Source organism: Apaloderma vittatum, unplaced genomic scaffold, assembly GCF_000703405.1.
Source record: "Apaloderma vittatum isolate BGI_N311 unplaced genomic scaffold, ASM70340v1 scaffold18933, whole genome shotgun sequence".
Lineage (NCBI taxonomy): Eukaryota > Metazoa > Chordata > Aves > Trogoniformes > Trogonidae > Apaloderma > Apaloderma vittatum.
Window position 1 is genome coordinate 46,183 of NW_009707716.1, and position 12,418 is coordinate 58,600.

General features: G+C 38.1%; 1 protein-coding gene across 1 annotated transcript in view; it reads right to left on the reverse strand.

The window, feature by feature from the left end:
* Positions 1-595: 595 nt before the first annotated feature.
* The window catches only part of ST18 (suppression of tumorigenicity 18, zinc finger), a gene marked incomplete at its 5' end in the record, with an annotated part of 72,510 nt that continues 60,687 nt past the window's right edge, over positions 596-12,418 (reverse strand). The window contains 7 exons of the mRNA XM_009866318.1: positions 596-809; positions 1,572-1,715; positions 3,734-3,837; positions 5,288-5,376; positions 6,944-7,165; positions 8,220-8,300; positions 8,396-8,458. Coding sequence (XP_009864620.1) covers positions 669-809; positions 1,572-1,715; positions 3,734-3,837; positions 5,288-5,376; positions 6,944-7,165; positions 8,220-8,300; positions 8,396-8,458 — 844 coding nt within the window. The remainder of the gene's footprint in view (positions 810-1,571; positions 1,716-3,733; positions 3,838-5,287; positions 5,377-6,943; positions 7,166-8,219; positions 8,301-8,395; positions 8,459-12,418) is intronic.

Here is a 12,418-nt window from a genome sequence, read left to right on the forward strand (position 1 = left end):
CTGTGCTTTTACGAGCCCAAGTTCCCACTAGTGGGCACCATTCATCTTCTCATCCTGTGCAGCTTCACATCTCATGTTACTGCGAACCCATTTCTGATACAAAGCCATTATAAAAAAAGCAGGATGTGAGGAAAATAAAACTAGAACCACGGTCCAGTCATTTGTTACTTTCATAGTTTTTTTTTTTCTTCCTGTACAAACCCAGCAAGTTATTTATTTTACAGTATAGCTTTCAGTCTATTTAAAATCCTGTTGTAAAATAAATTAATAAACACATTTGTAAAAATATGGCAGGCCGCAAAAATGCTGTTAAAAGATAAAAAAAACCAACTCTTTGATTAGAAATAAATAAAAAATATAAAAAATAGTCGCACACACTTTTTACATTCACTTTACAAAAACTGAGTGCAAAAGAAGAAAAAAAAACGAATTGTACTGAAATAAATACAATATACTAAGAGTGCATTGCTGTTAATACAAATAGTCTGTTGTGTTTTTTTCTTTTTTTTCTTTCTTTTTTTACATCAGCTGGGAAAAAATTAGTGCAATGTTGCAATTCTAAATGCAGCATGGCAACCTACACCCCTTAGCAGTACATGAACTCCTAACAGATCCATCTGGAGTTTACTGCTGTTAAGTAATTTCTGTTGCCCAGCAGCTTTCACATCCTACACATGGATGCCCTTCACTGCCTGTTTGATACTTTCCAGCAGAGCTTTGCATTCAGGGGAATAGTCCCGTTCCAGATTGCTGTACATGTCTGTGAGTGTATTTACATATGCTTCAAAATTCTGCTCACTGATTGGCCCCTAAATGAAGACAAAACAGATTATAATTGAGGGAGAGAAAATTAAGGCCAAAAAAACCCAAAACACCCAACCCCAAAGCATGGAAAAGCAGCAGTATGGCAACTGGGAAGAAGTCATGAACAGGGCAGCCATCCAAATTAATGGAGGTGTTGTAGAAACGAAGGGACTTGTATGTGCTGAGGGAACCGCACATTCTCCAGGCAAGAAAAGGGATTGGAGATATTATCGTCAGTGTAACTTGCTTTTTTATTGTGGCCTTTTTGGCTCTGGGATTGTGGCTGACATCCCCGTAGTTGTCCCCAGCTAACCTCCCAGCAGCACTCTTGAGATCAGGAAGGGGGACCATAACTCTGAAGACCCAAGTCCCTCTGCAGTTTTGGCCCTTGTTATACAAGTAAGACACCAAGGATGTGGAGTTTTTGAGAAGGTAGAGCTTTATTGGCTCCAGAAAAAAATCACCTGTATGAAACAGGATAAAGTTTTCAGCTAGGAGCAGAGTAATTGTGAAGTTTTCACTCTTTGTGCAGGGTACCCATTCAGACAGGGAGGGATGGGGGAAAAGCCTGTCCTGCACAGTGTGGTCCAGGGCAGAGATATCAGGGCTGGCTCATGATATAGCATCTCTGTGGAGTAAGTTAGACTAAAAGAGCTCTCTGCTAATGCAGCTCCAGTTCCCCTGCTGGTTGCTCAGCTTGCTCATCTGCTTCAAGTGCTTGTAAAACAGTCTTAAAGAAGGTGTGAAGCTGCTGGCTGTGGTCTTACCATCTGTGGAAGCTGAATGTCAGCGAGGCTGGAGATGAGGGCTTGGCTTAAGCCGGCTAACTCCTTCAACAGGCTCTCATTGTTCTGCTCTATGAGTTTGTTCTCTTCTTCTATGGTTTTCAAATTGCTTTCCATAGATGTTATCTAAAAGACACAGGCAGGCACAAATACAGAAACAGACAGACCCTTGGTAGTGTTCTAACTGCAGTTTGAACCCAAAATGGCAGTCTCATGATTGTAAGAGGTGCCGTGATGGGTCAGAAACTCAGGTATGAGTGTGGTTTTTTTAGGATAGATATAAATTCACAGCAAGGATAGATATATTCATAGCAAGGAAGAGGTTTTATTTGCTCCAAACTGTTGGACTTTGTTGCTAGTTCATGGGGAAACCTTGTGATAGCGGAGCACTGAAAGGTGCTCTGTGGGGGGAGAAGGGAAATGAGCTTGGGGAGGCAGTGGGAGGTGAAAGGTCAGTGTGGAGCTGGGATGGAGAGTGTGGCCGCAGGGCTGGCAGAGAGAAGAAAAAAGGAGGCTGATGTTTACATTGCTGTCCTGCTCTTACAGCATCCCTGCTGTTCAACCACAATAGCAAGGGCACGGGTATTAGCTGCTGTGCTACTTTCCTGCCCTGCTCCCGGGTGCAGGGTAGAGCTGTGAGTTGGCTGGGATTAGTGACAGGGCTGGCACACAATAAGAGAAAAATAGAGTGGAAAGGAAACTGAGAGGTTGAGTGCACAATGATCATTGCAAAGATGATCTCTGACCAACAAAATGGAAACAAGTGCTTTGGAAAGAACAGGAGAAAACATCCAAGGTAGCAAAATGGTATCTTTTTTAGGGTGAGAGTGCTGGGAATACACTCATGTCTGAAGGCTTATATGTCAAAAACAATGCTGAAAAATTAAAAGCGTCAATGCAGGCCCTGATTCCCCACTTCCCAGTTCCTCACCCTGCCGTGGGCAGTGGGACAGGGCACTCTGGTGCCTGGCCATGGCTCTGCAAGGCAGAGACCAATGGAGTCACATCCATGGCTGCTATGCCCACCCTCTCCTCATTAGGATGCATGTCTCTGCACTGTATAAATTTGTCTTGCTGTAGCTACTTCCCTTCCTCACATACCATTACCCCCTCTTCCCTACTGCCATCCAATTTGGGGTGAATATCCCCACAAACTTTGCGGAGTGAGGTGGATCATTTCAATCCAGCATAGGTGTCAAAAACTTCACCTTTATGTAGACAATACATACGGTGGTTATTTCAAAAACATAATGAACCAACACTATATACTCCAGCATGATACAGACAGAGAGGGGTATAGTTACACTCAACTTGTTTCAGATCACTTTAGACTTAGATTCAGTTCCCAGCTCTCATTTAAGAACTTTATTCTTAAACTCTTATTACTAACATATTGATCAAGCTTCCGCTCTTTCTTTTATACAGTCTACCCAGGTGAACTCTCAGGTGCATATAGGAGTCCTGTAAGGATGAATGTATTCAGCTCACTGCACAGAACCACTATCAACATCTTAAAGCCGATTTAATCTCTCAAGTATACAAAAGAATGAAAGATAATGACTCTTTTCCATAGCTCCCATTAAATTAATCTGCTACACAAACTAGTGAAAGACACCAATTCTGTACAAGGTGTTGCCTGGAAGCAAAATTCAAAGTATTTGAATAACTGACAGTGGGTGAACTGAACTAGGGAGATATTCTTAGGCACACATAAGAACAAAGTCAACTCGTATTAAGAGTTAGAGTGTGCTGGTAACAGGTAATACCTTCCCTAAAAAAAACACAGTCATGGGATTCTGAATGGTTTGGTCAACAGAAGTTTGATCAACAAAGAAAAATGAATGTTTTGTTTGGTAAACATGTTTTTTCTGCTTGACAACATTAGCTCCAAACTACCCTGAATTTGTCATTTACCAGATCTTTAAGACAATACCCAGGAATACGCTGCTTATTTACAGAAAACAAGCAATGAAAAAATTGACAAAAAACATGTAGGGTTTTGGTACTTTTAAGTGTCACAGGGTGATGGTAAAACAAGCGTACAGAAGACTGTATTTAAACATGATATTTACATAACATTTAATTTATTTATTGTCCTTAAACATATCAAAAGAAAAGGTAAAACTTTGACGTCATTGTCATACCTGTGTTTGAAGTTTCATCATGTCAGCTTCAATTTTTAGATTGGATTCATTCAGTTCTTTTATTTCCTCATCCAAGTGTCTGATTTCTTCATCACTTTCAATACCTGCAAATAGTTGAAAATACCAACATCAGATTTAAAGTGCCCACTTGTAAAAGGACATATGAGTAACAAGCTATGTTACCTATTACTGAACAAGAGGAAGATAGAGTTTTGATCAAATGATTGACCCTTAAATTGCCTCTTACTTTGTATTTATGGCTAATTTTTATCCTAGGTGTAAAACATCTATATGAGCTGAAAGATAGAAGGGGCTTTCTGAGTCTTTGTGTTTAATGATTCCTTTTCCAGTGCAGCATGCACTACAAGCTGTAAGATACAGAAAAGAAAAATTACCTCTCAAGAGGAAAGTTTATCATAAAACATGGGAAGGTATTTGCAATTTTATTTAGTTTTGGTTTAAAAGAAATGTAACAGCAACCCTTCTTTTGCAGGGAACACCCCAGGCTAATTTCTCTAGTATAATTACTGACTTTAGTAAGCTCATCTGCACCTGCTTCTGATCTTGCAAGAAGTTCTGAGAGGGCAAATTTCTGTGCAGAATAACTACAAGAAGTACAGCCTCAGTTACATGTGAAAATAGTGAAATTTAAATAATGGCAAAAGGAAAATTTTCAGGAAGATAACAAGCATTACAGAAAGAAAAAAAAAAAGAAGGCTTTTACACCCCCACAATTTAGATAGCAAAGAAAAAACACTTCAAGTCTTTAATGACAGCTTTGTCCTAAAAAATACTGGGCAGCTACAGCTGCTGGCAACACATCTCCCTCTTTCTGCTCAGTCTCACTTTGAGATGAGCTCTTCCTAGAGATTTGTGCCATTGCCGTTACTACTTTAAAACCTAAAGTCCTGAACTGAGTCTACTGGGGAGCCAGCCTGGGAAATCTCTAAGCGGCAGTCCCTGCCTTGGTGACAACATGGACACAGGGAAGCAAACTTGTTTGCCCAACATAACGCAACCTTTTTCCTCAGCAGTTGGAGGCATAAAGACCAAGTTCCCTGAATCCTGGCTCAATGCCCAGTTAATAAACCACACTGTATAAGAAAGGATTTGGTAATTACACTTAAGACATGGGTTAGAAAAATTGTCCAAGTACTGCATGTACTAGAACTAAACCATGTAGTATTCAAATTAGGAAGAGGAGTCAATTTCTGCACACAATATTTATTCCTTCTTATCTTAGTTAACAGATAACAAAATCCTCCTTATCTGTAACTAATAATTTATTAGTAATGATATTAAAAACATCTCCAAATCAAAAAAGAGTGTTCTGAGACAAGATGAGATCGTACACTCGGTGTTATCGTGGTGTAAATGAAAAGAGTTTTATAATCCCTCATGCAAAGATTTTTGTTATTCAAGATTTGTTATTGCTAGAGAAAACTGAAAGGAGTGAGAATTAATGCCAGAATGGCATAAAGGGGCATAAATATAAATGGGAGTCAGGGCCCTTCTATCTAAATAAATGTCATCATCTTTTACAAATCTCCTTACCACCACTTGCTTTAAGCTTGATAGTCATTAATTCTTCCGAAATTTTGCCCTTTTTTATGGCTTGTGCATTCAGAGGACAACCAGACAGGCTGAAACAGATAGGAAAAGAAAACATTAGCACCCACTCGAAAATGGCAACAATCCTTTCAGGCAATATTATCATGCACTTGGACAGACCTCTGTACCTAAGGTCACATCAGTATTTCCATTATAGCATAGCTTCAGGGAATGACATAACTCATAAAGAGCCATTTAACTCTGTATTCCAGCTTGAAAATTGGCACAGAAATCTCAACCTATAAGCAAACAACTCTTAAGCATATTTTAGAATAATCAAAACACCAGTGGCAGCTACTATTAAGTTATGTGAAGATGCATTTACAGAATTCTTGAAGATCCAACATTTATAAATAAAAACTCTCAGCTGGTTTTATTGACGGCTTGTGCTCCATAGGAGAGAGGCAAGTTTACTACCCTAAAAAAAACTTACTTAATGGGATGATTTCCACAGTGCACAACTATTGTATCATTTTCTTGATACATAATAATGATCAATAGAATAATAAGTCTGGATATACCTTATATACTGTAATAGCTTTTTAAAATGGTTCTATTATATAGTCAGTTTACTTTTTAACCACTGTTCACATTAAATTACGTTTTTCTATTTCAAAGCTTATAATTTCATCAACTGGTAATTATCTAAGGCAATTTTTATAGCCCACTATAGGGCTAAGATGAATTGCACTGTCTTAATGCTATCTTTATAAATAACAAAGAAGAAATACCCATACACTGAAGAACTGGCAAAACGATTTATATTCATATGTAGCTAAATAAGGACTGAAGGAAAATTTTGTTCCAAAGGAAAATGGTGCATGTGTAAAATGTCAAACTAAAATACCCTAATGGACATGCTCTTTCCAAACGAATAGAAAAAAAAAAAAAGAAAAGCTTTTATGGGTTGAAGTTAGTTTCACACTTGCTAAGTTAAAAGCTATAAAGGGAGACACACTAGTTCTCCAGTTGTGAAATGTTGCTTAGTATCTCTACCCAGAGCAGATAACTAATCAGAAGAATGTCTCAAAGCCATGGGTTACTTGTTGGGTTTCAGTTGTGCTGGGAAAGGTTATCATATCACAAAAATACATTTACTACCTTATTTTAACTAACATGATCCTGAGTGTGATACAGCCTTAAGTATGACAGAAATCATCTGGTTTGCAATGACCTAACATGCTATTTATGTTATTTGTTGGAAGTTATCATATTGCTTATCATGAGTTAATTAGTCCAAATTTATAGTAGTGTCCTAATATATTTCAATGACATTTCCATTTTCTTTAAAAGACATGCAGATACAACCCCATATTTGCCTAGAAAAGAACTCTATTAAGGTTTAAACCATATAGAAAGTGTGCCAGTCTGAAGAAAAGACCTTGGAAAGTCGTGCTGCAATGGAAATATAGAAAAAGAGATAAAAGTTCATGCCAGTTTGCTGCTAGTTATTCTGATCCACATTACTTCTGCTGTAATGAAATCTATGTTGTTACTCAAGAGACTTCAGCACAATTTACTTAGATGGTAACCTCAAATGTTGCCAATTCAACAGTGGAATGTTAAGGGAAAATGAAAAGAGAAAACACAAAGTTATACCTTCTGTGGGTGACAAAAACATTATTAACATGACCCAGCCCGTTGCAGCCTGGCAAAGGACAGTGTGGCAGCTCTTGTTTGTTCAGTTTCCAGGATAGTGAAGACCCATTGACGGGACTCTCCTTCTGTCTCTTGGCAGCCAAAGGACAACCAGAAGCAGTGCGATGAGAAGTGTATTTACCTGATATGTGACCTTGGCCATCACAGCCTATCACTGGACATCTACAGAAACACAGCAAAAGAACCCTCGTTTTCACTGGAGAGAGCAGGTGAAGACAGTCTCAAGAAAGTCTGAGAAAATAATTCCAGCTGCCTGTGCCAGTTTGCACTAATGGATTAAGATTCAATCCCTGGAGGCACACTGTACCTGAGCATTTAATTCATGTCAAGCTGAATTATGGGGGTTCAGCTGATCTTAAGGTTAGACAATTTAAAAAATAGTCATATGGCCTAAGAAAATAAAACATTCATTTAGAATTTACTGGAAAACATAATTTAAATTCTACCACAGGCAATAAATTACACTTCTACAAGTGTACAGAAAGTCAACATTCTCTCCTCTCTACCTAGGTTTTTGGCATGAGGCAGAGAATGGGTTCCTGTACTTGGAAAACTTGTATCCTCTCATACAAATAAAGGTTCTCATAAAGAAAGGTTTGGGATTTTTTGTGCTGCTCTGGCAGTGTTAGGCAGCCTCTCACAGATCATAGCAAGCATTAAGAGCAACATTGTACGCAACTTAATCTTCATATCTGTATTCTGACCATTATCATTTACTTATTTTAATAGAATATGCACTCAAGTCAGGAATGTAGTGAACCTCTATTGAGTTTTGAGTTTTCACTGTAGGTGAAATTTTGTTTATTTATAGAGGAAAGATAGGAAATTTATGTATATATAAGTTCCCTGGGACACATTTTGAAGGTGTCACTCACATTTAATTAGCTGACATGTTTGGATTTCACTACAGGCAGAAATAATTTGTTTTCCTTCATTTTGCCAAATTTTCAAACCAAGTGGCACTTTTATAGCACTGTTTAAAATAATGGGACCAATGCAAACATATATAGCAATCCTTCCTCACTGTTTGAGCTCCAGAGCGATGGACTCCACCAGCTTCTATAGAAACAAAAGCACTTGGTTTGTCTCCAGTTCTAGCCCCTGTTCTCACGTGGCTCAGATTAACTGGGTCATCTCCTATGATGTCCTACATCTCGAGCTCTTACAGTCTCTATTTCCCCTTCACTGGTGGCAGACTGCTGCTTTTTGTACTCACTTAAGTTCAGGGTCTTCTTTTTCTTCCTTGGTAGGAGTCACTTTGATACCTCCTTTCCTGGCACGAGGACAACCAGATAAACTGAAAGAAGCACACAGAATAAAAGCCACCTCTTTCTGCTGCTGTTTGCTGAGAACCCTGAGCGCTGCAGCGCCGTGCGATGGGACGGTTTTTACCTTCTGTGGGATGCATAGTTCCCTGTCACGTGGCCAGAGCCATCACAGCCAGGTGTCGGGCACCTACAGAACAATACAGGGAGCTTACAAAATATGGCTTCAAGGGTACACAGTAAATAACATGCACCTTCTGCATTTTGTCTATGATGGAAGAAAGAATAGCAGAGCTTTTGCTGAATAATTAAGACTAGTTATTTCTATTTTTTTTTATGAGCCTACCACATAACAGAGCTTTAGCAAGAAAGTTAAAATACATTGCATATGATGTGTAGATTTAATTAGTTTATAGCACTGTTTGCAATAAAACATTTTTCCTTGTACGGGATCAACATTACAAAACTCAAACAACGCAGCCTGATATAGATCTATTTGTAAATTTACTATTATGTGTTTGTTTGTTATTTTTCAGATGTTTTCAGGTTCAGATGTAAAAAAGCTCTTTGCTAGTATTTACAGAAAGGGAATCAGAAACAAAGAAGCAGTTTTACTTTTGAACATCAGCAGATGATTGCCGGAACTAGAAATTAATAATTTGTATATTTTAGCACTGTAAGCACAAAATAGGACCCTATCTTTTTGGCACTGGATGCAATTGGGTATTCAGCTTGGCAGTGGAAATAAGCTTATGTCATATAGTTGAAGGATTTGTGCCTCTGTGTGTGTGTGTGTGTGTGTGTGCAATAAACAAGCCTTTTCAAGTATGAATGAAACATCCATACAATGAAAGGAAACAAACCTGCCTATTACTGTGTTTTTGCTAGTGGCTGGAGAGAGAGGGCTCCTTGCTTGCTAGTTGTACATAAAGAATGTGCTCAAAAGCCTATTGGAGACAGCAGGTCTTTCCACTGATTTCTGCAGAGTTTAGAGGAGGGACTTAGTGGTAGCACCTTCCGTCTCAGTTCAGCTCTTTAATTATTTTGATTTTTTTTTTATTTGAAGTTAACGCATTGCCTGTGGGGGTTTTTGTTTTAGTTTGACTTGTTTGGGGTTTTTTTAAGAGAAGAGAAACACACCTCAGCACACAAAGCAGAACTCAAAAAATACTTGCCTTTAGAAATTGTGCCAGCCATTTCTATGTTTCTGTATTATATAGCACAAAGTTCTTATGCTAAAAAGCATCCCAAAGGGCCTTTTGAATACTATGATTTTTGCAGAGTATCAGAATTACAGAATGAGTTATGCCAAATAATCTTGCATTGAATCATTAAGGAACCTTGCATTCTTCAATACTCTCTCAAGGGTCTCAGTTACTACTGAATCTTTCCTGAAGTGAGGAGATAGGTGATTTAATCTAGTCATTAGCAGGCTGCCGTGGAAAACACCTACAAATATAATTGTAATATCACATCTGAGTGTGCAGGTGTGTCTCCTCACAGAATAGTTAAAGGTATTTTTCTATGAACAATTTATTTGTCAAAAATATGATTAATGTTGGACATGACCAAATTTATTCACTGGTTCAAGTAGAATTCAGCAAATAATTTCAGCTAAAGAAAGGGGAGATTTCTTTTTTCTTTTAAGATAATGTCAAAACATTCCATGATGACATTTTCCGAACAAAATATTTTGGCAGAATAGCATGCCTCACACTGACAACAAAGGTAGATATGTGGGTTGCAGAGTGCCAGATATGCTTGACTGTGTAAACCAAAACATTGACCTGAGTATGGGACAAGGACTGGGCACAATATCATGTGGAGCAGGCAGCAAGGGCAGAGGTCTGGAGCGTGTGAATGCTCACGAGTAAATCCAGAATATTTGCCAAGTACTATGGGCATTAATTTTGGGTTCTTGCTTTGTCAGATGTTCCCTGATGAAAGAGCTTTCCACATAGACCGAACATAAATTTTAATTCAGTAAGACTTCTTTGGGGGAGATATTGAGATCACGAGTCCAAGAGTTATGGACTTAAAACAGACAGTGAACTAAATTTGAATCTCCTCGTCTGCATTTAACCACTTCTGGCAACAGTCAAATTTCACAACCAGATTAGAGTCCAAAATATTCTTGAAGTCATTGAAGATTTGAGGCTGAGTTATTATCAATACTGATAAAATTATAAGATAGCATTTCATGTGGACTACTGACAAATTAGTGAAAAGCTTCACTAGTAAGACTCTGAAGCTTGACCACTGGGTTGTGTTTTCCAAATACTGGTGATATCTTTGTATGGATTATGAAATTCCACAATACAACAACAATGTAATTCTGTAGATCTTCATCAGCTTTTAACCTGGCTGACGACTTTGGACTGGTGCCCCAGCTTAGGGAGTCATCCTCAGTTTCAAATTCCTGTGCAGAGCCAAGAATATACACCGTAAGGCCAGAGGCCTGAAGGGCTCAAGCTGAAAGATGTCAACTCTCAAGTGAGGGTAGTTAGAGATTCTTTTCCAGCTCATCAAGCTGGTTTTCCAGGAACAAATCTCTGACGTCACATAGAAAATTCTTGTAACTGTGCATTAAGCACCTGCTATTTTGTTCCCTTCTCCAAAAGCATTGCTTTATCTTTAGGTAGATGAACTACAGCTGGACATAAAATTAATATATCGAGGAGTGTTTCTGGTACTTTTGCTTTTCCTACCTAGAAAGATCACGAGGGTGGTTGAATATGAACAGCAGTTAAGGTAAACCCGCATATGTCAGTGAATGGGAAAACCATTCACTGAAATAAGTCATGCTGTGTATGGAATATGGATCAATGTGTGGTGTGAAACCCAACTAGAAAACTGTTAGGATATCTCCTAAAAATTGAGATTTAATCACTGCAATGACTTGTCTAGGGATAGGACTGACTACCTATTCCTTAAAGTTTCTGAACTGTAGGTAAGTATCTTTCTAAAGTACACTTTTAAAATTCTTTAAGGCTTAGTAAGCAAGCTCTTTCATGAAATACGGTAATTGGTCAGAATCATTCTTTATAGCTTTAAAATCTGAGTCATCATCAACTTTAGCATGTTTTAATTTGACTGTACATTGCTCTGTTCAGCAAGAATCCTCAGATAAATAAATTCTTGAATCTGGCTCAAAGGCTCACTCTCTGAACAGATCTTCCTTATTTCCAAACTGTAGATCACATGGAAGCCTTGTATCTTTGCTGGCTTAGAGTTTCGTAATTAAAGCCAAAATCATATCTTGATTCTGGCAAATTAAACGTGAATAACATTTGGAAAAAATACACAGCTTTTTCATATTCATGCCTAACCACATGAGGGTACTTTGGTGGCCTGATTCTATGAGTATTTATGCCCTCTGCTTATATAGCAGTAGTGAAATTAACTACTGATATCACTATACTATAGCAGTGCAAGCATGATTGCAGTTTTTGGCATAAGATTTCTTTTAGCCATCACTTATTAGAAACAGTGTTTTGTTTAAAATTTCACCTGAACAGCATTTGCAGGAAGCTAAAATAAGGTGATACATTTGCGGAAAATAATTTTATTTCGCCGTTTTTCTTTTTGCAAATTGTCTGTGAACAGATTTTGATTTTTGCTCTTTTTCTAGTTAATTGAAATTAAATGCTAAGTGCGTTATGCAACATATTTCTGTCTGTGAAATGTTCATGAACTTTGACTTTGTCTTTCACAACTCACTTATTATACATGGCGTACAGTGTGCAGTTTGTCATTTAAGTCATATGCTGTTGCTCCTCTTTCCTTATGGCATGACCAAAACTCTAGAAGCTTTAGTGGAAAAATAACCATATTGGTATGCAAATTTCCTTATTCACACATGAATATGGGGGGGGTGGGCGCTTCATGAGGAGCAACTATTCAAAATATTTGTGTGAGTGTCTATGTATGGCAGAAAGCCAACAAAAGCAGGGACAAATATATATGACTCAGCAAATGATTTCAAATTTGTCAGCATTTTCACAAGCCAGTTACTTGCTTCTTGTGCTGCTCTTTTAAGAACAAACTAAACTTAAATTTTATACCTTTGAGACTCAGTGCTGGAAAACCTGAAGCATTGTGCCAGTGTGTCAGTTTATCTATGGGCTTTGGGAGCTGCTTTCAACAGTCG